The sequence below is a fragment of the Syngnathus leptorhynchus genome, chromosome 15 (genome assembly GCF_054491065.1).
Source record: "Syngnathus leptorhynchus isolate UIUO chromosome 15, UIUO_Slep, whole genome shotgun sequence".
Classification (NCBI taxonomy): domain Eukaryota; kingdom Metazoa; phylum Chordata; class Actinopteri; order Syngnathiformes; family Syngnathidae; genus Syngnathus; species Syngnathus leptorhynchus.
In genome coordinates this window covers 7,278,621-7,306,499 of record NC_141209.1, presented here as the reverse complement: position 1 = coordinate 7,306,499, position 27,879 = coordinate 7,278,621, and the positions used below count along the sequence as shown (strand labels likewise).

At 39.7% G+C, this 27,879-nt stretch overlaps 1 protein-coding gene and 1 non-coding gene across 3 annotated transcripts; both read right to left on the bottom strand.

Annotated features, from left to right (window-relative positions):
* Window positions 1–309: 309 nt before the first annotated feature.
* Window positions 310–27,410, bottom strand: arhgef10 (Rho guanine nucleotide exchange factor (GEF) 10). 2 transcript variants are annotated; one of them, XM_085932515.1, is made up of 29 exons: window positions 27,282–27,410; window positions 22,508–22,614; window positions 20,864–21,118; window positions 19,840–20,154; window positions 18,860–18,896; window positions 18,644–18,732; window positions 18,369–18,425; window positions 17,931–18,109; window positions 17,376–17,492; window positions 16,282–16,393; window positions 15,953–16,065; window positions 15,801–15,878; window positions 15,539–15,718; window positions 15,213–15,329; window positions 15,035–15,127; window positions 14,647–14,817; window positions 14,208–14,353; window positions 13,678–13,856; window positions 12,258–12,373; window positions 11,551–11,678; window positions 10,587–10,687; window positions 10,368–10,489; window positions 10,048–10,134; window positions 9,601–9,821; window positions 9,319–9,476; window positions 7,004–7,146; window positions 5,957–6,131; window positions 1,774–1,896; window positions 310–1,628 (listed from the first exon to the last, which is right to left on the bottom strand). In XM_085932515.1, the coding sequence occupies exons 2-29, from the start codon at window positions 22,542–22,544 to the stop codon at window positions 1,123–1,125; spliced, it is 4,155 nt and encodes a 1,384-aa protein (XP_085788641.1). In that variant the 5' UTR covers window positions 22,545–22,614; window positions 27,282–27,410; the 3' UTR covers window positions 310–1,122. The 2 variants fall into 2 exon arrangements, with proteins under 2 accessions (XP_085788641.1, XP_085788642.1); XM_085932516.1 differs by lacking the exon at window positions 17,376–17,492.
* Window positions 22,388–22,461, bottom strand: trnai-aau (transfer RNA isoleucine (anticodon AAU)). The gene has a single exon. It is a non-coding gene; the product is annotated as a tRNA-Ile (tRNA).
* Window positions 27,411–27,879: the final 469 nt, after the last annotated feature.

Here is a 27,879-nt window from a genome sequence, read left to right as displayed (position 1 = left end):
GCTCTGCTCAGACGTGGGAGAAATGACTAGTGAAATCCCAGAAAAGCTGCATCAGGCTGCACTCACCTACCTCAGGCACACTTGCTAGCCTCAACATGAAATAAAAGCGTCATCACTTGAGAATTAGATACCACTACTCTGTTCTTCTTCCTCAAATGTTTTGCTTCAGAACTAACCATTTAAATTTAATCAAGTTTCCGTAGTGCCTGCCACTGTGTACTAGCGTTGAATAAAACATTTTTAAAACTGTAAATAATTGGAACACAAAGTACAATAGTATGATAGTATCACAATAAACCTATGTTTATAGATTAATAACATAATAGAAGTACAGTACTATACAAGACAAATGTATTCAACAACAAAATAAAAGCATGATTTAACAGTCTCTTAAATATTTTTAACTGAAAGGATTAAGAGCTGAACAAAAAAAACTTTCCTAGTCAATAACAAATAAATCTTTGTGGAGAACACTGGCCAGCCAGACATCCTAATCTTCCCAAAGCAAATCAGTCAACGTTAATTCACCTTTTTAAACACACGAGTGGAAACAGTGGGCTAGTTCCAGGAAATATTTTATATTACTCAAAGCACGTTCCTTCCTCAAAACTCTTGCGTGAACTTTCCATATTTACACCTTAACAAGTCTTGGCAGAAGGAGGGGGGCAATGATATAAAAACCACTTTGTAACTTGACTCATGCAGAAAAAAATAAAGTCTCAACAGTTTTACAAAATGTGGTCTTGTACAATTTATACAAAAAAAAATGTTAGCCTGCAGTCTGTTTTAACAACAAGAGTTCATTTTCATTTATCTTGCAATGAGATATCAGGAATACTGTAGTGGAGGCAAGTTCTATCATTCTGGTTGAAATATGGCGTTTGTTCATTGACATTGCTTTATAAATATTAGTTTAACACCGAGTGTCAAGATATTGAAATTTTAAATCTTGGTCTCATTCTTTCATATCACAAAAACCTGGCATTTGAAAAAGGGTTTGTATATTTTCATATCCACTGTACAATGTGTATGCTTAAAAGGAGTCATTTGAATGATTATAATATCCTCTTTCAAAAGCTGCTTACTGGTAATTCCATTCTGTTTTACTGGTGTATTGGTGTGTCACATGTTGAGCAAGGGGATCTGCCAGATTAGGATGGTGGAGGTATTGTCCTCATGGCGTGACTGTTTGGTCTTTTTGTTCACCCGGCGGTGTCCCAAACCTCCAGAAACTACCAGGAGAGAACTGACATCAACTTTGCTGGTGCGACGGCCCCTCTGATGATGGGCCGGATCATGAAGCACGTCGTAAAGGGCCCCGTCCTCGGGCCCGTGCTCCAAGGAACTTTGAGACTGAACTAAAGAGCTGCAGGATGAAGAAGGCCGTGAGTCCTGGAGAGCCATGGTGGTGCAGCCTGCTTCTCCCAGCCATACTCCTTGGCTCTGAAGCGAGGTTGAAGTGGAGTCTGAGGGTGGCGGAGCACCTTCTCCATCCTCTGGCTCTCCTTGCTGGGCTGACGCTGAAGAGGCGGGGCATGAGAGTCCCGGGGTTCGGTTGCACACCGCTGTGGCCACGGTTAGGAACTTAACTGGCCCGTTGTGAGCATGCAAGGATACCATGCCGCGACCTGAAGATAGACACAACATGCTCAATCTTAATGGTGGACATGGTCTTAAATGCACTGTTCCTTGTTTGCCCATATTATAAATATATAATGAATATATATGAATAATATATAAATATGAATATACATATAAATGGACCTGTGTTACCTGTGACCTTGGGGATACCCTGTAGTCGGGGGACGGAGAGGGCCACGGTCACGCCAAGGTTAGTTCCGACAAGCAGCATGCCATGGCAAACCAGCAAACTGCTTACTGACACTCTCTGGTTTCCTATGGAAGAACATGAGCGAGATGTTAGTTCACTTATGCAATATCTCACACATTGAATTGAGTTCATGTATGCATGTAATACAGGGATTGTCAACCGGTGGTCTAGCGGTCAGTGATGGTAGTGCAGGTGGTCCGCGAGATTGGAAATGGAAAATAATTGTAACATTTTTAAAAATAAAATTGATTTATTATTTTCCAGCTAATTTTGTGAATCATTTACCCATCCAAATTATGTCAAATGTAGCTGAGATTCCCAAAATAAACATACAGATTCAAATAAATAGACTGTAAAGGGTCTATCCTCCTTCGGTGCAAAATAAATAAAAAAATTCTGGTTATAATGCTAGTCCCTTGCACAAAATCAATTGAAAACCCCTGATATGGACCAAAGTATTGACACACACATTATTCAGTTATAAAATCAGCAAACTAGAGCCCTTAGTTCAATTCAAGTCGTGTTTTGGACAATATCGGGCTTCCACTTTTAAGAGTTCCACTTTTTCTGCTCCAACATGGCAAGGCGTTACGTGGAATGGAGAAAACAAAATATCCGCACAGACACTCAACCTCAGAATTTACAATCTTGCCCCGGCCCAGGGAAAAAGAGGCCACTTGCGCAGGCTATAAAACATTGTTTGAGGAAGGTGAGTCTACATATTTTTGCACCGATGAGGTTTATTTATCTCCAAGGCAACACAGCAAAGATCCTGAATAAATGTAGCTCTTTTCAAGCCTCTCTTTCACAAAGAAACAAAAAAAAGTCTTACATAACACAATGACTGATGCTTAATACTGTAATTAAGCAACAATCAGTGTCTTTATTCGGGAATGCTTGTGGCAGCTATGGTGGAACAATGCAACCTGTTTGTTTCCCTCTTGTTCACAAATAACAGCACAGTAAGGGTTTTCGTTTACAGCTCTGTTCATAAAAGAAAAGCAATAAAGTCGGACAAGTTGTCCGGTTGTGGGAGTGGAATTTGACACTCGTCACACACTTTGTCAGGACTACAAATTTCAATGATCTATGAAGAAATAAATATTTTACTAGTTCATGGTGCGGGGCAATGCTGTCATGAGTCATTGCTTTGCTAACAGCTTGATTTGAATTTTCTCCAAGTTAGAAAAAAGTTTTGCAGTCACCGTGATGGACCCCACTGACTATACGGAACATGCTAGAAAAGCAACCAGGTACACTGATCCCTCTAAAGCCCAGCTGAGGCCATTGTAGAAACATGTGCTTCTAATGAAGGCCCACGATGTGCAGGAAAAAAATAAATCACATTTCTGGTTTGAGTGGTCAACTTTCCCCTTTCATAATATTTGGAGTTCCCCACCCTGAGGGTGAACTCAAATAAATCCAGAGGGAACATCCACGCAATCCTGATCCTACAGCAGAGACTTTGATCCGCACTTAGCCCTGACAAGTAACAGCAGGAGGGAGGAGTAAAGCTCACGTATTACAATATCACACAGTACCAACAATTCAGTCACACTAAGAATTAAAAGCACCATGTGTGCAATTGTGCTTCTATCGCTATGTGTGGAGAAGACTGCCTTCTTTTGGATTAGCCTATTTTAAGCCGATAAAATACAACTATGTGTTAATGTACGCATTTTCACTTTTTTAAATCAGGGTGACTATTGTTGTGTTTTGACCAAGCGGTACAATTTGGTACATGGTTCTGTTTTGTGTTACACAATCCCTTGAGGCACCGATATCTTGCGCAGTGGTTTTATGACAGTCGGTAGAAAAGCACCTTTGTGCGCCTTAGAACAAAAAAACAAAAACGGGAAAAAAAAAACCCAGTGGTTAGCAGGTTTATTACTTCCTTTCCTTCCGTCTTGCAGAAATCTGGGAACTAATCAGCATCATATCTGATGGCAAATAAGAAACAATAGTAATGTAAATGACAAGCAAGGAGTATATTTATTACCCCCGTCCCCTCCCCTTTCGATGTTTGTCTCATAAAAACACGCATGGCTGCCTTTTTAGGTCACCCAGCAGCAGACAAAGGCACACCCCATAAACACCCTGCAACCCGAGTTGCCACCATCCTCTGGCTTTCTGATCAACAAAGCCATTCAGCATAAACAGAACAAGAAATATCCACGATATTATTCCTCTAAAATATGAGCTGGACTTAACAAGGAATCGGCATGAAAATGACTGCTATTAGAGCGCATTATGCCAAGCGAAGTTAAGAACAACCAGACAGAAATGTAGGTGGGTCGTGCAATCGTTCCAACATGTGTGAACATGAGAAGGGCAAATTTAAAAAAGCTTCTGAGTATGGCAATCACGCAAAAGACAACGCCCCAGTTTTCCTGATATTCTTAATGTGACTCTGTATACCCATAAAAATCCTTTCACAATCATACTTAATGTCAACATATTATTTTATGATTTACACACGTGTACATGCCGTTCATAAGAAGAAAAAAAAAAAAAGGACTTACAATAATTGCTTTGTGTATTTCTTGTGTGCAAACATTTATGATTGTAATAATCTGAACAGACAACACTAGTTAAATTACAAGCGATCTAAGAATAAACCCCGGTTTGGAATCCTCCCAATGATGGAACCCCGCTTTACATGTCTGCTAAATTTACGTCAGCTTCCACACTGTATGACTCTTTTGAGGTTTCAATGTAATTAGTCTGTCTACTAACTTGGGTTAAAACCAGTTCCAGATTAAGAACACATTGCTGTTTCTCTTGCAGCCAACCCCTTGCTACTCTAATTACACCAAAAATGATGCAGAGGCAGCACATTTCCTCATCTAATTCTGGCCTACGGTAACAACTTGTGGTGATAAAACCCCCGGAGAGCATTCTGGAAAAGTCTAGATAAGAAGAAAAGTGGAAGAGCAAAGCTGTCCACGTGCGGTTTTGTCACAGAAAGTAGCTTCCGCTTGACTCGCATGGATCTCATTCGCTATCGTGGGTAGTCAGCTTCTTTAGCAGACTGCCTTTATCATTCAAATGTCTCTGAAGGAGAGGCCGACCCATTTTTTAACTGAGGTCAGGTGAACACGGGAGCATTTTAACAGCTCGTGAATGAGATGTCAGACAACATGACTAACGTGTTACTCTGTTTCATTACTTTGTCGAAACGGGTAATCTCCCCTCGAGAACCGATTGTGTTCATTCTTTTAGGCTCTGTGTTTTTGGGTCAAGGCTGATGTAACAGAGGATTAAAAGATCTAAAGTAGCAGCGGCCCGTTTCTTTGATGACTTCAGCATGGCACATTTACTGTGCTGACATTTCATTTCATTTGCACTGAACGTTGTCAGCAATACTTGGACTTAAACTTAAGTTGAAGCAGTCTTTCTCTTTTATTGGAAGTGCAAGAACGAAGGAATTTTCTTCAAATAAAACAGTATCGGCATTTAAAGTGAAACAAAAAACAAATGGCCTATTGTTCACGTTTGTTGTGTTGACTCTAAAAGGCAATAATTACAGCTTTACATGCTTACACAAGCACAGAGTAAAAGAGATGGTAGAATGACATAAGGCATTTAAATTGCTGCTGAAAGAATGAACAGAGACCTGCGCTCACATCAAAACAGGTTCATATGCTTCTATTTTTTTAAGGACAGAGAAATGTCCCTTTAAGACAAAAGCTGCAGTTGGAAAATGTAAATGAATTCCTTGTTAGGTTCCCCAAGCAAGTTAGTCCTTTCGTTCCAAAAAGTACAAACCACGATTCCAATGAAGGTATGAACTTGCTTTTCTCTGCAATACAGAAATGTCATCATCTCTGAATAGAGTGCTAATGAAAGGTTACTTCTTCAGTGTTTAGGCTGAAAGAAGCCATAGAAAGAGGACAAACCTGCCATGGAAGCCGAATAAGCACCTCCACAGATGTATAATTACTGACAGGCACCCAGAAAGAGAAATACGAGGTCACTGTCCATGATTTCAGTTGCTATTGAAAAACGATACTGTATGTTGGGAAAATGAAAAGAAGTCTTGCTCTTTTTCTAATACTTTGGCACTAAAAATGATATCTGAGTGCAGATAGTAACAGTCCACTGTCGTAAATGATGTTATCTTACCGGGCAATAAATTGTTGACAGGCGTTGCAATATTGATATCCTGCAGATGCTCCAGGGTCTCGGTGTGAAAGAGGCGTAAGGTGGAACCTGAGCTGAAGGCAATCCAGATGCCCACACCAGCCGCCACCATGTGGGACACCACCATACCCTCCTCCTGATGGGCCTCCAATTGCCTCTGGGTGGGGAAACCAGGACAGGTAAGAAAACAGTTAGCAGGTGCAAACTAACATTTAGCATATGTGTCATAATAACAATCATGAATTTATCATAGAAGAAAAAAAAATCATATTTTTTTAGGACCTGTCAATCAGCACTTCTCAGCAAGAAAAATTAAATGTGGGTGTAAAATTCGAATAAGATTTAAATGTGTAAAATTGAATTCACATTGAGGAAAGCAATAAACATGGCAAAAGTTACATAAGCTCACCATACACTGCACTACAAGTAGGTGGAGTTAAATTTAGTCGAACGCTGCTCATTCACAAGCGCCTCGGAGCGAAAAGGCACTAAAAAGTTGATTATAATCAAGCATGAAATGTGTTCAATGTGTGTTTAATTGATGAGAGTAGTAAACATGAACAATCTATTACTTGTATATTTGTATGTATGTGTTACTAGGTTAAGTCTAATTCCTTAGAGGGGAACAAAATAGGAGCGAGATAGGCAGGTGGTCCAACGTAATGAGCTTAATGAAGCTAAACAGATTATGAGTGACTGCGTGTCAGGGAGACGGGAGTATTTCTGGTCCTGTGGCAGGTGCTTCCATTTTTGAAATGAGAGCGGAACACGTACAGGGAAGGCCATAATCTAAGTCATATTCCAGGATATGGAAAAAGGGTATTGTCACATAAAGTTTGTGTCTTTCCTTTTTTCTTATCTTTGTCTAAGTAACAATTTTGAGAGTCATATTTTCCCACAGACTTAGGAATTGGATATGAGATGATCATCACTTGAGTGCACTTCCTGTGTGATTTGCACAGGCAGACTGGGGACAGATAAGAGGAAAAATGAGCTGTGGCTTCTTGAAGTTACTTGTGCAGTACTAACCTCCACACAGTGAGTCTGTGTACTAATGATGAAGACTTGCCCACCGGATGAAGCCCAAAGGTGCTCTTCCACAGCTAGCATAGCTTTGATCGGCAAGACTCCCAGCTTCACCACCTTGGGCTTATCGCTGAGCCATAACCCATCTGTCGTGGATAGTGACAAATCAGTATTGCATTAAAAAAAAAGTGATGCACATTTATTACAACCTTTGCACTCGTACTACTGCACGGCTCATTGCGATCTCACAATAAAGGCCATTCTTGAACTTTATTGACGACATGTTGACACTGTGCTTTTATAAATGTCACCTATAAAGGTCATTTGCATCACCAACGCTTGTAATACTGGTGGAGAGGCCATTGATGGTTTTCTTCGCCCTCACTATGAATATAGATGTGCTGTGAAGCATTAGTCATTGCCAAGCTCCATCCTGCTCGCACCTCCTACACACTCAGCTCTCCATGTGCCTGGCACTCACAGTGGCATCTCGGCACAGATCAAACACTGCATGAAGACCACATACAGGGAGCACACATTTTTTTTATCAAAATTGCTTAAATTAAACTAAGACCAGTTTTGTTTTTCAGCATGCTTGTGCAGCCATCCACAATGATTCAATGGAAGAACTTGCATGGCCTACATTATCAAATCAGCAACCTCATCAAACGCAGGATGGATATTGTGAGCTCTGTCATTCACAGTGAATGCCCTCTGACCTTATAAAAGGTCAAACAGCGTGATAGTCTTCTTCAAGTAACTTCACAGTTTTTACCTCAATTTTAGAATGGTTGTCTCCAAAAGTCACAAAGAAAAAGGGCAAAGAAAAAGAAAAACGTGTGCAGAGTTAGTAAATGTTTGAATCTCGCAAAACTAATGTAGTACAGGATATTTTCCATAATGGCAGTTCAAGAAATAAATAAATAAACGAGTGAACAAACAAACAAACAAACAAACAAACAAACAAACAAATAAATAATGTGCCCAAAGTTCTGATGTCTCATGCAATACTGTGCCGACGTCTCGTTTGAACTTATGCATGAGAATAGTTTGAAATTTTGACCAACCACAAGAGGCATTGCCATTTAAAAGGCAGTGTCCAAACTGAAGTTCACTTCCTCCAGATGCCACACTGATTTGCCTAATCTCAACCAGGAAGTGAAGGAGGCCTCGCCGACACTGTTTGTTCAAGAGGAGGCACAAAGGCAGCTATTGAAAAAGAGAAGGAGTTGAGGCGAGGTTCCACGCTGGGTGAGATTTCTCACAGAAAAGCAGTACAGTAACAACTGAGGTAATATCACATATTTCACGGAGCCTAAATGGAATTAGCATTCCAGCAACGCCCTTGGACTATTATTGTAATAAATGTGCCAGTATAAAGAGTAAATGGAAAAGGCTTGAGCCATGCAAAAGCAAAACAATACAGAAGTGCTAAATTGCAGTCTTATGTAAGTCCTTGGGTCCCTCATGACAATGCCAACTGCAACCAAGATTTACAGCAACACTGTCACTTCAGGACTTTTTGGATGTCAAGTCAAGTCAAGTCAAGTTTATTTGATGTCTTGTCCCAGTTCATTTTTTGATCAGCAGTGTGACAGCTCTCCATCGAGGAATGTTGGCTGCTTGTGTTCTTGTTTCTATACAGTAGCTAGCTGTACTGAATGATGCAATGAAGCTGGTTGAGGAAAGGAAAAATGGCTTTGATTGATTAATAATTGATGAATTGGTCATTAGGAATTTTTAGCTTTGGATTAGCTAGGTTACCTTGAACAACTATTTGGGAGCCCAATTATATTTTCTTCACTAGTTCGCTGTGCAAAATGGGCTACAAAAGAAGACCATTAAAGTAAGAATATAAAAAATATTGCATTCCCAGAAATTCCCTATGTACCCTGGAGCGTCTGCTTTCACCTATTGAAATGGACAAAAAAAAAAAAGAATCTCATAACGACGCTCATATTTCTCAAAACGAGTGAAACAGAGAGAATGCATCAAAGCCAAGCAGCAGATGGAACTAAACAGAGAATGGCACACACTGTGAGAAGAGAATCCAGCCTGGATCCTTTCCTCCCTCTCTGTACGTCTAAAAGCGAGGATATTAAATAGGTCACAGCTTTCAGAATGACTTCTCCCAGACAACTAAGCAAATGGAAACAGGGCCACAGCGTAAGAGAAACGTTGACCCCGTGATCACTGGAGAGCCATCGTTGCAGATCCTCCGACGGAGCAACGCTGCACCAATTAGAGTGACTTAACCATAATTGGCCTTATTAGGGCCATTTGAGTGGGTCAACAAATAGTGCATTAAGCCCTCCCACCTTGTGATCTGGAGTAGATGGCCACAGAGCCGCTGACCAGGCCAGCATACAAACAGCCTTTCATGTAAGACAAGCTGGTGACAGTGGATTTGTCTGGGGTGAAAAACTGCTGCAGGCGCACTTTCTTGGACCGCTGGCTGCTTTTATAGACAATAATGCTGAAATAAAAAGAAAAGAAATGAATCATACGCATAGTAATGCAACAAATCAATACAATCATGCTATTGCCAATGACACACTACATTTATGTATTTAGGTTTTCTGATCTTATGCTTCCATTACCTGCCCTCCTCCATGCCCAGGCAGACAGTGGGTGTAGCGCCCGTTTTTGACAGCTGGTTGCTTTCTTGGACTTTGTCGTCATTCTCCCGAGGTTCCTCTGCTGGGACGAACGCCATGCACAGGATACGGGACTCCACATTAAAGCACTCTGTCACCTTTGGGCTGCAGCTTTGCATGGCAACAATGGCTATTTGGCCCATCTGGTTGGTGCAACTTGCAACCTGGAGAGTGCAAAGTGTTAAATTATTAGCACCGGGGATGTTTTAACTGTAACCAGTTATGAAAGGAAACAAATCCTTGCTGTGATAAACATCAACACAGTCTGATTACCCGGTATGTGTGCTTAATGGAAGTGTAGTCAGATGCTTTAAGCAAAGGGATGTGAAACTACTAGAAGCTGACTGACCACCACAGTAATTGTTATCTAAAAAAAATAAGACATCTTACCCAGACACAACCATGACCCACGACCGGAGTGTCTGCAGTGCTCTCAGTGTTGATGTAAGGCTCCGGGTTGTGGACCGCACACTCCACCTGGCACAGAGAAGGAAAAAAAAAACATGAAATATTACAGCGCTGCAGGATAATTCATCTGAAATGTAAAAAAAAAAAAAAGTTTACTATATTAGAACAGCACTCAGTAGAATTTAGACCTCCGCTGAGAAGAAAAATATGACATCAATGACATAATTGCAGTTACTGCCTGTGTGTAGCTATCATCATGCACAAACCTATAAAAAAAAGAGAAAAAAAAAAAGAAGTCTCACCTTGAACTCTTGTAGTTTAGACATCACCACTGGCATCTGTTTGAGTAAGAGAGGATGTTTCTGCTTTTTAAGTTGATTTCCATCATCTTCTGCAAACAACCAACCCTGAAGGTTGTCCTCCTCTAAAATAAAATAGACACACAGAATGCTTAATTTCATGTACGTACGTAATAATTGGACACGCAACTAAGCATTTGAAATCTTTGCAGTGGACTGTACCTAAAGCCAGTTTAGCCATTTGCAAGTTGCTGATCCATGACTGTTTGATGGCTGGATTGAGAGTATTGAACACTGCGCTAAAGTATGTAGCTTTGCCTAACCTGCTGACAAAGAGAGGTTTGATCAGGATGAAGATCATATCAAAATGATATGAGAAACATCTTTTTCTTGTTATTGTCGCATACTGAAATTCTTTTTACAGCAGTTTGTCACGCACAGATTTGAATGTTTCGCCCCATGCAAGTTAATAGCCCATCAACAACACTGGAAAACATTCTCTTGATGTTTACTCTAGGAAGACATTTCAAATATATTAAAATGATATCTGTCTGGGCTGATACTACCGGAAGGGGTTAACGCGAGTCTTTCGACGCTGATTGAAAAATGCGGACTGACAGAAGCTGAAGAATTCGATGGCGGTTATTACTTTGAGCGTGCGTGTGTATGTTGGATGGTGCTGTCAGTACATAATATAAAAACATGAGTTTATACACTGAGGGATCACAGAAAAAAAAAAAACATGCACTACTTTCCGAGCATAATCTCACAAGATACGGGCAGGAATGATAAGAATGTTAAAGTAAAAACCCGAAAGATAAGAGGAGAATGAAGAAATGGAATATACCAATGAGGTACACCCTTGGGGGAGCACATTAAGGCTTTATAGTAAATATGACATGAGCATTTATGTTGGGAAACAGCTGCAGCACTGATTAGCTTTTAAAAATATGCACATTTCCTCCCTTGTGATTCATACTTCCAATTTGGGCTAATGGAAGAACACGTTCTTCCAAGTGTGTTCTAAATTCTCTCTCCTAGCGCTATGGAGTTAGAATAGATACAGAAAAAGGGTAAAAGCGAAGTGACTATGCAGCTACTCGAAATGAGTCAAACTGCTGAGGAATGGTCTTCATCAAAATGATTGCCAAAACAACAACAGCTACAAAATAACAAAAAAACAGACTTGTCTTGTTTGCCAGGCAGCTGGAGTTGGATTCTACAACGGTCAGCTGCCCTAATTTCTTCTTCCTTCTTTAGAATCAGCCTCTGGAGACCCGATACCCAGTCCTGGGCCACTGTGGGGTTCACATTCTAAAACAGACAGAATGGATGTTGGAAAGTCAGAAGCAGAGAGAGTAGAGTGATAACATCAAGGGATAAATGAAAAATTCCTAAAAACATTAAATGCTCACTAAAAACCTGTGCATGTTAAAATAAATAAATCAATAATCTTGTTTCCCAAACCTTTTTTTAAGCGTTGCCCGCCTACAAAACTTATACAGGTAATATTTTTGTTTGAATAAAACAAACAAAAAGAGAATTAAATGGACTTCATCACACAATAAACTAGCAATAGAGCTGCTGGTTTAATAAATCTTTTACTGACACCAATGCCTTTCAAACCAAGAAGCAATTTGCAAAACTATAATTAGAATCTGTGTCATTAAGCATATTAAATTTTATGTCAAGGGACTTTTTTTTAATCAGTATGTCCCACTTTACCTATTCACCTGAGACATGCTAGGAGCTGAAAAGGTACTGTGCTTCAGTCTGGTCAGTACTGGGAACAAAAAAAGTGCTCAATCTCTCTCTATATAGGTCTATGAAATGTTTGAATGGAATGAAAGTTTTTTTTAGTGCACCTTTGATTTCAAATTCATTCACAGTTACCTGGTAGTTGCCTTTGAGGCTGCTGATCATGCTGGAGATCTGGTTGACCAGGCTGAGGTCATGAATTAGGTTCTGCAGATCTTGGTACAGCTGACCTGGGCCCATGTAGAGTTTATCTACATAAAGACACAGAAGCATGTTTCATTGATAGTCTGCAAAAGGTGACACATACAGGAAATTGTGAAAGAGGGCAATTCCCAGGACAAAGGAAGCTGCAAAGAGAAATGAGTCCATTTGAACTGTTCGGTACAAAAGAAGCCGTATATGATTTTCATGGCTCATCTGTCAGAATAAACAGAAAAGAGGTTGAATTCAGGTCAGGAATTCAAGCAGAAAGGCTGAATAAACCCCTCCATGAATGATATGTGGCGTGTCATGTCAGAAGCGTGTTCTAGAACGGACCATTTGAATTCAGTCAAGGCAAGGTGGCTGCCAAACCAATGTGTTGTTCTGCTGAACATTTGTTCCTTTTATCCGAACCACTTTTGGTCACTTAGATGTTTTGTTTCTTTAGATATATACACAAGAGTTTTGGTAGTTGTTTTGTAATGCCAATTTTGAGACATCAAAAAGGAATTATATTTAACATTCCACACGGGCAAACAAAAGATTGAGTATTTTAATTAAGATCTCAAATTTGAGGTATAAATTGTATTTATGTAACAAAACTCCCCTCATTAAATTGACCATTCACTGCTGAATTGCGGTGACTGTGAAATGAGTGACCGATTCATGAATGACTCTTTTGTGAGAGAGCCAGCATTTTCAAACAAACCAGGCTAAGAGGAACATCCTCAAAATGTTCACACGAGACCCACTGCCAGCAATTAGATAAACTTTGACAGATTTATGGTGTTCATTTGTTATTGTATGTCTGATTTGAAAACAATGGGGACCCTGAAAAATTAGTAGATGTTTAAAAAAATATATATTTTCTTTTTTCGGATATATACTTTATAGATTAAACAGCAGATATTTTGACAACTTAGGTTTAGTGCCCTTTAAAAATGGCAGAGTAGCCATCTGTGACAGGAATGAGCCAAGTCTTTCCACTGACATCATTGGATGGGACAGCTAACAGTCTTGAGAACTGAAAGGGGAAACTATGCGCTCAGTTGGCGGGACAGACAGTTGCTAAATTTTGGATGCATCTGTAAATTCCAGGCAAACAACAACAGTGGGAGATAAGTTCTTCTGAAACTCATCAGTCAAGGTCCATAGACTTATGTGTAAGTCTTTGGGCCAGGAAACAAAGAGGCTATTTTAGCCTCTCTATGAAGCAATCCATCACAGGTAATTACTTGACCAGAAGATGTTGGCTAAGTGTCCAAACACTCAAGTCCCAAAAGGTATCAATATTCATAGCCTTAATATTCTGGACTCTGTTACACAAAGGCAAGGAGCAGACGAGCAGACATACTTGGCTTTGCATTGAGGACCACTTTCTCCCCAGAATGGGAGGCAGGGTAACGGGTGGTGTCGGGAATGTCCTCACTGGATCCAAACTCCAACGATTCTACAAAGCTCAAAGGAACACTCCACTTTAGAAGGAAGCGTTGGTCTAATGGAGCACTGCCACCACTACTGCCGTCCTGGCACCTAATAAGAAAAGATCATGGTTAAAAAATACATACATACCAACATAAAAAATTTAAATTAAATTAAATAACAATAATAAAGCTCAAATGATGAGTTGTTCTGAGGAGTTGTCACAAATCATAGGAGTAGGGTGAACGCAAAACTCCATGGTAGAGTGGCTACTACTACTAAAGTTTTAGCATAACTGAAACACACTTAAACCAAAACACAATATTAAATAAAAGGAAAACAACACATTCCAAGGAAAATGTAATTACAAAGGGAAAACAGTACACTGGTACCCATGGACAATGAAAGATGCAATTTAAGTGGGAGCGTTGACATGATTTACAGTCGTTGGTGGTTACTGACCGAATATTGGGCGTGGCGCACATGAGAACATCGTTGAGTAGGAAAAGGCGTCGCTCCTTTGTTTTCATGACTTCACCACGCTCATTGTAGACTGTCTCCACCATGTCGTCTGAGCGGATCAGGTAGCGGCTACCGTTACTCAGGAGCTGACAGGATAGAAGTTCAAGAAATATATATATTTTTTTCTTTGAGAATATTGTACAGTGACGCAAAAGGTAATAAGCAAACCAAATTTCATTCCTGCTCATTTCTGAAACTTTCAGTCAGAAGAAGTAAAATCAAAATAAAGTGACGGCAACCAGAACCCATGAAAAACACATTTCTGAGCTGTATCTCTAAATACGAGACAGATAATCACACATTTAATTAAGTTGGTGTTGTTTGCAATTGTTGCACTTAGCCATACAGTTAAAAAACAAAACTACGACCAAGTACAAACCTTGTTAAGGTAACGTTCATTCATAGCCTTTGCTATGTGACGTATCTCGCAGCGCTGGTCAGCTTCTCTCTTCTTTTCATTGAGCTTCTCAGCCAGGGTCTCCAGTTCTGTTAAGGCCATCTGCAAGGCTAGGCGGTCTGCATGGCCCACTGGTGTGTTTTTGAGCATGTCCTGGTGAGAAGCAAGACCAACACACTCTTAGATGCCAGTCCAAATCCATTTTTACATTTTGTGCATTTCAATGTTCGTTCTTTTGATCGACGAAGCTTGCCAATATGTCACAATCATTTCAAAAGAAGAATTTATTTTGCATGCATTGACCCTGTGCCTGGTATTCATGAGTCAAACACTCCATCTGCTGGTGAATAAGAGTGAACAAGACACATACCTGGAGGAGCAGAATGAACTGTGGAAACCTCTGGATTGGTTTCATCATCAGGCCATACAAAGTCATCCTGTCACTGCTTGTTTCTTGACGATGCTGGAATAAATCATACAAAACAAATATCCAACCATCAATTCATATTTATGATGTCAAATTTACTATAAATATGTTAATAGCGAACCTTTAGGAATTCCAGGAAGCCAGGTTTTGAAGCACATGTTTTTCTCACCACTGACATTGCCGTACTAAAGTTGTTCACGTACTCACTGTAGGCATCCAGCACCATAGACTTTGAGAACTGTTGAAAAAAAAAAAGCATTATAACAGCAAAGAAGTGTTTCTTCCTTTTTCCTGTCTCTCCCTTTCCTGGTGGGAAATTCTTGCAACTAAGGGTGGAAGACCCAGAGAATATTCTTTTGAGAGAACAGTGCTCTCAAAATGATAAGAAGAAATCAGTTGATGCAGCATTGTGTGAAAAGCTTTTGTCTTTCTTGAATCCGAGCTTACCGAGGCAACAAAGACATCCCCGATCATGGCCAAGCTGTCCCACTCTGCCACTCGACTCGCCAGAGCGATCTGGAACAAGAAGTGGCACTGCAGGATCTCTCGCACTCTATAGAAGGTCATCTTCAGTTTCCTGTCACTCAGTAACCTTGGCTCAATCTGGGACAAGGGCTTTTCATAATGCTGACGAAGCAAAAAAAGAAAATTAAATGTATAACACTGCATAACACAACACAGACTAATCAGTGCTTCTGTATTGGTCTACCTCTAGGATTCTCTTCAATGCATCAAGATAGTTCTTCTCACTCTCCAGTATAGAGCCCAATATACAGCGTCTTATCAGCTGTGGAGAAGAGGTTTTATTTTAAAATCCATAGTTTTACTAAAATAGGAACTAGTCAATGAAAATGTGCTTGCCTGTTGCTGTGAAAGCCCTTCCGGGGCTGGACCCAAAATTGGCTCAACGTTAAAACAATCGACCTCAATGAAGAATTCGGACTCCTCATCATCAAAACAGGTAGACTTCCTCTCTAAATTGTAATTATGACCAAAAAAAAGAGCAATATGATTCATAACAAGAAAGGAAAAAAAATGACGTATTGTAATTAAAATGTATCTGGTCAACGAAATTTTGTTGCTGTATTATCAAATCAGTATGAAATTACATCATCATCAAAAAATGCGTTATTTTGACATGGCCATGAGATTTAGAATGGAACTAGCTGAAAATGATACAATTGACATACCATTATAGAAAGACTTGGTTTTGATGAAAGAACGGCCCTTCTTAACTGCAGCTTTGGTTTTCTCAAGCCCATCTTTGGTCCCTTCTTTAGCTGCTTTCACCAACTTTTGCATCTTAAAGGTGGGAGGGGAAAAACATAGTCAGTTTTTAGTCAATGTCTTTCCCAACTGATGAATGACCTTCAAAAGTTAAATCAATGTAGCCAAAGTGCTACTGAGCATAATAAAGCACACACACAGTATGAGAGTTGTTAAAATCTGAATGACGACAAGTTAAACAGCAGAGAAGTAACTAGGACATCAGAGTGTAACAAAAAGCTGCTATCTGATATGGAGTGCTTCAAAATTTGTTCCTGTGGTTTTTGTAGTTTTGGTGTGTGTGTGTTTATTATCTTTGTGAAGATTGGGGTCAAAGGTCCTACAGCAGGGGATTTCGACTGGTTTTGTCCAAGGTACCACCATTATAACCAAAAAACAACTCCGGGACCCCTGCTTTGGCGGAATATTATTTTATTTTGTACCGAAGGAGGATAGACCTCGAGAGATTTGCATCTGTACGTCTATTTGGGGAATCTTAGCTACATTTGACATAATTTGGATGGGTTAAAAAAATCGCTGGAAAATAAATCAAGTCTAAATAATAAATCAATTTTATTTAAAAAAAATGTTTACAATTATTTTCCATTTACAATTTCGCGGACCACCTACAATGCCATCACGGACCACTAAAGGCCCGCGGACCACCAGTTGAATGATGGAATATCACTGTCCTATAGATGTGGGTCGTACTGTTGCATTTTCTGGTATTGGGTAGTCGTTAATTGACTGGTGGCCCAGTTTACCGTACTAGGCCAGACATTCTGTGAACTGTTTGAACCTTCAGTGGGATTTATAACCACGAGACAGGCCAGTGCAGTCGGCAAAGAGGCAAACCAGTATCACCACCATCACCAGTACCACCACCATGAAAAATTAGTACAGGATAGGCGTACGACAGTGTCAGTGAGAAAAGCTCACGGTCAAGTAGGCCAGACCAAGAGTAAAAGGTTGAAACTAGTGGAACACAGGCAGGTGAGGCGAGCTGCAGCTAGTTTACCTTCTGCTCGTGTTTCTGTTTGAGCTGCTGCAGCTCGACAGTTCCGACTGTATTTGCCATTAGATCTTTCATCTTTTTCTCATAGTGCTCTTTCAAGCGGCTCAGATCTTGAGAGAGCTAAACAAAAGCAAAGCAAGCATTATTGGTTACGCTTGTCAAGTGTGCTTGGAGTGATTTCTACAGCAAATCCGCTATGTATGTGCATTGTCCTGAAATATTTGTTCATTTTAGGTTTGGTTTAATGTCCGAAATGCGTGGTAATGTCACATTGACATTATTGCATGCTAGCACAGTATACCTAATTTAGAATTCGTTTTATAGTATTGATGGGTTTATTTGGCAATTCCTTATCACATTTAATAATACAAGAAAGAAACATTTAGTCACTTAAACTTAAGCTCTCTAAAAAATAAAATATTTACTATAAATAAAAAAAAATAAAGTATATTATTCAGATTTTTAAATCACAAAGGATGTTTTAAACTGCCATTTTCTTCCTGCTGGAACAATGAAAAGAAATAGATGAAACAAGAGTTCCGAAATTGTGGTACCCACATGGGTTTTCTTCTGGGCGGGCGTCCCCCTCATGAAGGCGTTGGGCAGGCCATTCTCAGAATGGCCTTCCCCATCGCTCGCCTCGTCGTAGCTTTCAAACTCACTGGAGCTCCAGCCATTGTCGAGAGAACCTCCTTCCTCACCGAGCTCCACGTCGTCATAAATCATCTCATCTGGTTCTGTGTGAGCAGAGAAAGAAATGAGGATGTGCATAAACACATATCTGATAAAATTCTTTTGTGATAAGATTCTAGTTGAATTAAAACAAAATATGCATTATTAATGACTTTTTTTTTTTGTTAGGCATCTGACTAGTTTTAGTTTTTGGTTTTGAATCAAGCTAAAATTAGATAACAAAATGAAACTAAAATAAAAGAGGTGGAGTACTGTTACTGAAATATTACTATGCGGGGAAAAAAAAGAGATGAGATGAAATACCTGTGTTGGAATCAGAGTTCTCCCTGGGCACATCATCATAAATCACCTCATCGGGATCTAAAATCATAAAGAACAAATCAAGAACTGCAAAGTGCCGCCACTAATTCAGAACCATAGCAAGATGCACGCAGAGCTTTGCTTCCTCAATAAAAATAGGAAGGAGGTCCCAGAGCTCAGACAAATGTTGAAAAAAAACCCGAAACCAGTCTGAAGGAAAGTGAACTGAACTGTGTCAAAGGGCGGGTCAATGACAAAGAAATCTTTGCAATTCTTACTTTCCATCCATGAAGTATTCGCAGGATCCGATGCCCACTTCGCCAGAGCATCCTCCTCCCTAATAGGTGGAAACTCTTCACTGAAAACACTTCAAGATATTCAAAACAAATCCATCTGTTAGTATTTTCTGCTTACAAAAAGTAAGAGAAGCGAATCATTGCAAAGGGATTCGTTCGAGAGTTCCGGTGTGAAATGGCAACGTGTCAGACACGCACCTGTCAGCGGAAATGTTGCCAGTCCGAATTACTGTTACTGTCGGGGAAAGAAATTGAGAAATTTTAGAAATGCATTGACCTCACACATTTATTTCAAGCGTAGCTGTTCTTCAATAATGCAAATTATCCACTACATAGAGGAGGTACAGAGACAACCACTGAAAACGTTGTACTTTCAAAATTTTATCACTAGATGTCACTAAATCTCACATTCCTGGAATTATTAACAGAAAGTGCCATTGTCTTTTCCTGGCAGCAAAGTGAGGGGAAAACGAAAGGGACATTTTCAGACAATTTAAAGTCGGGGTGGCAAATTGGCCGAGTAAGATCACGTTCCATTTTGAGGCAGAAAACTTAAAATTAGTGCTTTGGCTTCTCCACAGCTATGTTTCCACATATTCCATTGGGTCACCGATATCATAAGATAAACAACGTTTTCTTCAATTAAATATGATAAGTTAGGCAAGATATATGTTGTTAGAAATGTTCACATATCTTTAACTGTCTTATAATAATTATGTCAAATGTTTTAATCTGGTGTAACTTTAAATTACTTTCAACATAATCCGATTCTACAGCATGCCAGACTTTGAGGAAAAGGCCAAAATTGCCAAAACATATTATGGTCAGGGGCTAAAATTAGTATAAATTTCCTTGTGGCAAGCCTTTAGGAAAAACAAGCGAGAAAATGGAAAAGTAGGCCAGAAAGAACGCTGATCAAGCACTTGTGTGTCATGACCTTGGGATATGTGGGTCTTTGTGCAGGATGAGAGGAATTTAACTCCAGTCAAAGAAAGAAATGACCTTTGGCAGTGGCAAGATGAAGGGGGAAAATGTTGGCAATATCTTTAGCAAACACTTGAAACCCCAAAATAATGCTTTCACTTGACATATTTTCCACATGAAAAGACATCTGGAGTTGAAATGATCATACAGGTCTTGCCTGACTATTAGAAATCTAAGAAAAAAAAAGATTTTACCATCTTCATCCGCAGAGAAGTGTCGAATGATCACAGGTGTGGTGTAAGCAGGCGTGATGAGCGGTACGCCGGATGGAGTTGCATAGCCGCAGGGCACTGGTACGGAATAGCCTGAGGTGATGCCACCGGGGCTGCTGTGGGAATCCTCGGCTTCTCCGACTTGTTCCTTGGGCTCTCCTGGTTCAGAAGGAGAAAGGGAGCAATCGAGCAGCTCCTGCTCAAGAGGACTGATGTCAATCACAGAGTAGGGATTGACTTTGGAGGAGCTCTTTGGGACACTTTGGACATGGCTGGACACTTCCTGCAGTTCATTTCCTGGGGACAGATGAAGTTGGCAAAAAATAATCAAAATAAATACAGATCCATTGCATGTGTTGGCTTTATCTGATTTTGGGCAGGTTAACATTCAGGGGTTGCATAGTGAATGTGAAAACATTACTTTTCTTTTCTTTTTGTCTTTTTAAAATGTCCCAAATATCAATTTTACACAAACTGGACATTTAAATATGAGCTTACAATGAATATATTAGTTTCAGAGAGGCCTTAATGAAACAATCGTTACAGTGCATTTATGGGTTAGTGTAATGTTGGTTAATAAATGACTAATTATGATGCATTTTTATAAGCATAGTGACAATTAATACTTCTTGGACAATATTAATGAATACAAGCTATTCTTTTTGTGTGAGGGCATCATTCCAGCAGTACGTATTACTATTAAAGAAATTGTACTGCGCTAGATGCAAGTAAGAGGTGTTGAGTCTCCGTTAAGGCCCTACTTTGCATTTCGCACATTCCTTCATTAGAAATACGACCACGTAACTGCTGCTGCTGCTGTCAAGTGTTGTGGATGAATACCAGAACCAGTCCAGCAGGAGCCAGACATCCAAGTGATACAAGGTGTCATGAGAGAAACACACCACCCCACTTGAGGATTAGTCAGATAATGTAAACAAAACACATGAACACGAGTGGCCATAAGACTCATAAGATAATGACTTACTATAAATTATATGATACAAACCTGCATCTGTTTCTAGAACGTCCTCAGGTGGAGGGGGCAGTGGTAGGTCGAGCTCCTTTTGATCAGCCCGGTCAGCTTCAGATGATTCTGCTGAAGGTGGGCTGTCAGGTATGATGGAAGGTATTTGACACACAAGGTCCCCGGAACTCTGATCCTCGTTGCTGGGCTTGGGTGGTGGTCTGTCAACTTCTGGGATGTCATCCCCACTGTCATCAAAATCAAAGGCTTCCCCTTCATCTTCATCGTCATCCAAAACTGCATCATGAATAAAACCAATTCAAATGATTCAAGGTTAAGCACGAAAACCAAATACATGTGAAAATAATCCAAAATAACGACTGCCTTCGGGTGTGGTCTCTTTATTTCCGTCCATTTAAAAACTTATAATTAAATGTGGGGTAGACAAGAACGGTGTATTTTCTCAACCCAAAAATAACGTCGCTCGAAAAAAAGCGTATCAGCTTTTTTTACACTCCAGAGCTAAGACAATATGGCGCTCTATGACCGAGTTAATGATTCACAGAATCACAAAACGGTATCAGAGCGTACGCTCGGCAGCAGATTGGAAGCCCACGACAAATGTCGTTCCAGTTTCCACATTACGACTCGGCCACAGCTGTGAGAGGAGAGGAGTGGATTCCGAGACAGTTTCATCTAACTCGTAAAAAAAGCTGTTTGGGTACAAATACAGCTGTACACCAAAGCAACTCACAAATTCAGCTGTTTAAGCTTTGTACGATTTTGGTCGCGGTCTACATCTTCAATGGACTACTGTTACCTAGCTTCTCCTACCTCCCCGGGAAATGTTTCGATCTGTTTTTAGAAGGTGGCTGATATCTTCTTCTTCACCATATGAAGAGTTAAAGCTTGCCATGCCTTCACTATTTATGACCAAGTAAATCTCAACTCACAGCTAGAATCTTTGAAGTCCTCCCACAGTCATGCATGCATTTTTTAAATGACTGCTGTGCCTCACACTTGGACAGGTAGTTGTTTAAATACCAGCTGTGACCAGTGTCACAGGTCAAAACTGTGACCCCGTATCAATCTACACCACATTCAAAGTGCTTGACAAATAGCAAACCTGCAAACCTTTTTCCATCTGTTTGCTCCTAATGTTGTATGTGGGATATAAACAAAGCACATCTAGTGTGGTTCACCAAGTTTGAAGAACAAATATTCATTCATTCATTTGCAACACTGCATGTTTTGTTCTCAATCATTTGTACCCCCGGGTAGTGACTCCTAAATTTCTAATACATATTATGTATGTTACGTATGTTACGTAATGTTACGTAATGGCGTTTAACGCACCCACTGTATTTCAGACTAGAGTGCAACTAGCGTGAAAAACAAACAAAAAAGTCAGAGGGCAGTAGATAAAAACAGTGGAGTTGCAGTTTGGAAAAAATATTGGCTAATGGAAATTCTGATTGGGTAGTCACTTTAGAGAGCGGTGACTAACAGAAAAAGGACCCGAAAAGCACAAGAGAATGTTGACATTACATTACTCTGCAAAAGAGATGGCCCGTACGGGGATCGAACCCGCGACCTTGGCGTTATTAGCACCACGCTCTAACCAACTGAGCTAACCGGCCATAGAAAACACCTCAATAGGGTGTCAGGTTTTAGTCTTAAGCTTACTTTCAGCAGGCGGGGGAGGAAATTCTTCCGTATCCATCTTTAAGGCTCTCCTCCTGTACGAGATCGTCTGGCAGCATGCAGGGAATCAACTATGCTGAGAAACATTCCTAAAGGAAATGAGAAGAAAGAAAAGCAGACTTGTAATAGGGAGGCAAAACGGATATTCGCAGACCAAAGAAATTTCCAGGAATGGTTATGAGAAGCATTGCATTCCTCACCATCATGATCTCTGTTCGTTCACAACTGGAGGTAAAACGTTCCATTAAAGTCATTAAACAAAAATAAATAAATAAATAAAAAAATAACAAGTTTCCTGCTATTTTAAGAAATCGCTTGCAAGGCCATGACATCACCATGTGGTCGCATAAAGCCGTCATTGTAGAGGTATGTATGCTGCACATTTTATTCACACGATCTCGACAGCACAAGTCCCCAACTGTCCATTTATGTGCAAAACAAAGCGACGTGGTGGGGACACAGCCACCAAGATAAGTCATTGTGAGTCTGAAAGCTTGTTTTGTCTTCAAGTAATGTGAAATCCTCCGCTTTTCGGTCCTCCACCCCATGTGCAGGGCACAAAGCCAGAAGGGAGAATGAACACGGTGTCTGCAGAGAGTAGGATGACTACTGGATGGTGCTAATGCTAACATTTGCAGGTATGCACAGCCTGAGGATAAGCACTTTGGATAATGGAGTCAGCGGGGTAGAGAAATTTCAAAGCAAGACAGGGCTTTTCTTGAGGCTTTTTTTTTCTTCAAAAAAATAAGTTAATTATTGTCCTTGGTGTGATTTTTTTTCTAACACCAATAATACAAGTACAATAAATTAGCATGAATTAAATAAAATGACATCTTACGTTGAACCATATGAAACAAATGTCCTGAGAGAAAAGTAAATAACATTTAATAATACTTTAATAATAATAATAATAATAATAATAATAATAATAAATACGCTAACATAAATTAAACCATAAAAATAAATAAAATAATTAACATAAATAATATGTTTTTATTTTTCCAATGCAAAATTGCTGTTAAGCAGCATAGTCACATCTTGCATGCCAAATGTGACTATGCTTAATTATGGAAGTGAATTTTTTTGTTCCATTTCATTCTTAGAATCAATCATTTATGAGCCTGGTCGATACCCAATTGATGCTCATGAAAGCATCAGTATATCAATACCATGGAAACATCCACTCAGGCTCACTTTGGTGTGAAGATGAACCATCAAGTCCTAACATCTCAACAGGGTGACTCATCTAGCTATTCATTGCCTGGGACAGGGAGGCAGGGAAGGAAGGGTGGGCAAAGGAAGCAATGACATGTTTGTCTGTTATTCATGAAACAGAGAGAGTTCAAGAGACACAAGAGGAGCCAACTCAGATTTTGAGCCCCATGTCAGATACAGATTTTATTTCTCGGACAGAAAGAAAGATATAGATTGAAGAGTAGAACAAAATAGATAAGATATATGAGATAAGACAGCTGCCTTCATCCCCTGAGGGAAAACAGACAATATCAATACCTGTTTTGTCTCTGATTTTGTGATGCTTTACTTCCTTGTCAGAGAGAAAAAAAAAAAAATCAGCATTCCAGATGTCAATTGTTTCGTAGGAACAAAAAAAGTCAAAAGTTGAAGAATGAAAAGACTGAAAGACAACACCAAAATCCACCCTGGAGTTGATGGCAGACTCGGTGTAGCATGTTATAACATGTTAGGATCTCTGAGCTGCTTCAAACAAGAAAATATCTGGCCTGTTGATGTCATGAATTTGAATTCCCCCCCCCAAAGGATCAATAAAGTCTATCTATCTATCTATCTATCTATCTATCTATCTATGCCTCCCCTGCCATCATGAAAATGGTTAGGTGCAGGACAAATTTTTCGGGGGGGTGGGGACGTCAGTGCCTCCGCAGTCATGAACCTCACCGCACGTCACTGCTATCTATCTATGTCTTCAACTTAATTTACCATTTCTAGGTTTTAGGGTTTCTCGATTATTGTTCTTAAGGTTCGTAATGTTTGGTATAGAAGAATGAACAAGGACATTCTCCAACTGATTTTTTATGGGTGTGTACTTAATGGGAAGTAGTACTCCACATATGGGCCGAAAGCCCTAAAAACCAAACCTAGGGATAGGGTGGTGTAAGGAGTTGAAAACATTTGTTGCCTTTTCCGAATTTTTGTGGTTTATTTAACGGAGTGCCGTCTGAATCACCGACATTGACCAGGATTAAAGTAATCAGGCTGAGGAAAATTCTCAGCCTACATTGGTCATTTAAAGAGCCAAATCCAAAAATGGCATTTTTAAAAAAAAATCCAGAGTCGACTATTTTCTTACTAAAAGAAACTCCTTCAAGTCAACTAAAGTTTGCAAGTGAAAAGTGGAAACTGTCCAAACTGAGCAGCCTTAATGAGCCCTTTCTTTCTGTGATGTTGTTTCTGACCTGGACTGTAGTCAGAGTATGTGGTTTAGACAAATCTGCTCAGAATACAGCACAAGTATGTACAAAGCAAGCAATTAACTACGACAGCGAGAACAACAACCTCCAACCTGCTTTCTAAATATCCCTTAAAAGTCGTGAGTCATATCGAGATAAACCATCTGTGCCAAATGCTTCACTTCCCACGCTGACCTTCAGCAGGGTGGGAAGCTTGGTGAGTGCAGTGGAGCAAAAAGGTTTGGGGGTTTCTAAAAATACCCATGGACCTACATGTGAACAATCAACACGGAGAGGATCGGCACGGTGTTCACCTGACATTGACTGTATATTTGTAAATTTCATTGATGCGGATGGTAGAATCCCTTTAAATAAGGGAAGTAAAGTTAAATAGTCAGGGCCTGTAATATTTTCTTTTGGTGGGATATTTTATATACATTGAGGATTTGAACGTTACATTTTGATGTCTACCTTAAAATAGATAATGACTATTATAAGGATTCATCTGTGTTTATGTCATCGTTGAGTCAATGGTGAAGAGAAAATCAAATCTAAAAAGGGAAAAAAAAAAGATTAGGCAATTGCATAAGAATGTTGGAACTGCTCCCCGCCTAACCAGTAAACCACATCAAAAACTTAACATAGCATCACAAGCACGCCATTTAGTCGTGAGCATTGGAAAATCACTTCCTCTGAAAAGGTTTTGTTAAATGCTTTGATATTTATTTCCATTTTAACATAAAAAGCCCAGTAAACAAAATTACTTAATTTTATTCATCACCAGCATCATTGGTGGGTAATTTGCATGAGAATGAATTCATTTCAACCAGCGCATTTTCGTTAAGTCTGTTATAATTCTTTCTCATTTCTATATTTTGATCAAAGAAGATCAGAAACTTTGTATTAAGACCTGTTTAAAATCTGCATAATAGAAGCACTAGACTTTGCTTCTTAGTGCTGTTTTTTTTTTCCTCGATGCACCCAATTGGAAGTAGACCAATTTCCCAGGGTGTGTTTCACCCTTTTACGATACGACTGTAAGCACTTCCTAAGCTTTCCTAAACTCGCCCAAGCTTTACTGTACATTTCTATGAAACAATCTCATCGTGACTTGATGGCACAGCAATGAGCAATTTTGCTGTAAATCTGGTTGACAGCAAACATTTATTGACTCAACCTTAAGATCCATGTCTCACAACATATGTGGCACAAGCCATTCAATGGCCACATATACTTGACAGATTTGTCCCTGATGGTGTTGTTAATAACAAAAAGCTATGATTTATGAGCTGTCAATCAGAACATTCACGACTCAGTTGAGAGCTCACAGAGGGAACCTGCAGATTGTACCTGTATTCCCAAAGAGCCCACTCAATGTTTAAAGAGAGGGGGAGGAAAGGTATTTGTAGTCACAGTCAAGCCACCATGGTGATTTGTTAAACAAATTAACAGTGGAGACTCTGACAAATGCCTGGTGCGAAGATGATTGGCAAAAAAATAAAAACTCCAGACAAATCAACTACAGACTGATATTTATACTATTCTTGAGAGGATAACATTGACAGTTTTATGAAGACATACTGATAAAATAGGGAATTGTGAGATTTTTTTTTTTCAAAAATTGGACTACCTGTAAAGACATGCATTCCAGCTGACTGGAGCTAGGCAGCCTGCTCACTCAGGAATGCTATGCATGACTACTTGAATTGGTCGTTGGCTTGGCTGGGCCAACTCTGAAAGACTTTAAATGGAAAAGACCCCCACACTCCATCCCTAAATTTAGGAACAGCACATGCCAACTTGATTTATTTGGCTTCAAGAAATCCTGGTTTGCATTCATAAAGTTTATAGTAACTACTATCAAAACTGACATGATGGTAAAAGTCCACTTTGAATTTGCAGTAGTAGATCTCATAGAGTGAGTTAAAATGCAACATTTGAGGGGCAATTCAGACGGGGAAAAAATGTCTAAGTACAGTAAGATGATATTTTTCTACTTTATTTGTTTTATTTGTGAAAGTGCTAAACAAATTACTTGAAGTGATCTGCAAAAACAACTGTCTTCTATTCGGACACGTTGACACTGAGTTACGTTATTGGACAGCGTTGGCAACTTGACAACCTGAGGCGCCACGTTCAGTTGTGACCCAACAAAGCAGAATTAAAAAAAAAAAAACTTTTTTTTTCTCAAGATTGTGCATTGAAAACGGAGCGGAACCACTTTGCACGTTTACAAACACCTATATTTAAAGTTTGCAAAACAGTTCAGGTTTTAGGAGTACTGTACACAACTTTGTCATAAACAATAAAACGCGTTCTGGACTCACCATTTCAAGATTTTAATGAAATAATAGAGTCGATCCTTTTGCTGTAATCCTCGACCCGATAAAAGCAAAGTTGCACATTAGTGATGGAAGACACCAATACACTTTCTTCTGGTATCCTTTTTAACTAGGATTCCCTTCGATGCAAACTGGCTCTATCCTGGGAAAACCCTCACGTCCAGTACTCGCGTCTGATTGGTCAATGGATAAGCTCGGAAGGCATCTATTGGTGAATCCAACGCGTCAATCAATTTCCCATCGTCTTCCTCTCCGGGAGGACTGGAATGTGCTCACGTGACTTGTGAGGTGGCTGCCCAAAACACAGCTGTCCAGAGAAGATTTTGTATGGATGATTTTCTAAAAAAAAAGGTTTGATTGCATGCTTTCCAATCGTTCTATTTCCAGTGCTAGTGTTGGAAATTAGTATTTTATTAGATTCACTCTGATTTGCACACAATATTCAAGAGTTTTGCCCAAAAATTGCTGATTTACAAGATCATGATTGTTCTTTATGTTCGAGTTTGCAATTTGCCGAAAGGCTTGTTCATAATTTTGCCACTATTATGGCAAATATTAGATACACATCTTACTATGATGCAGC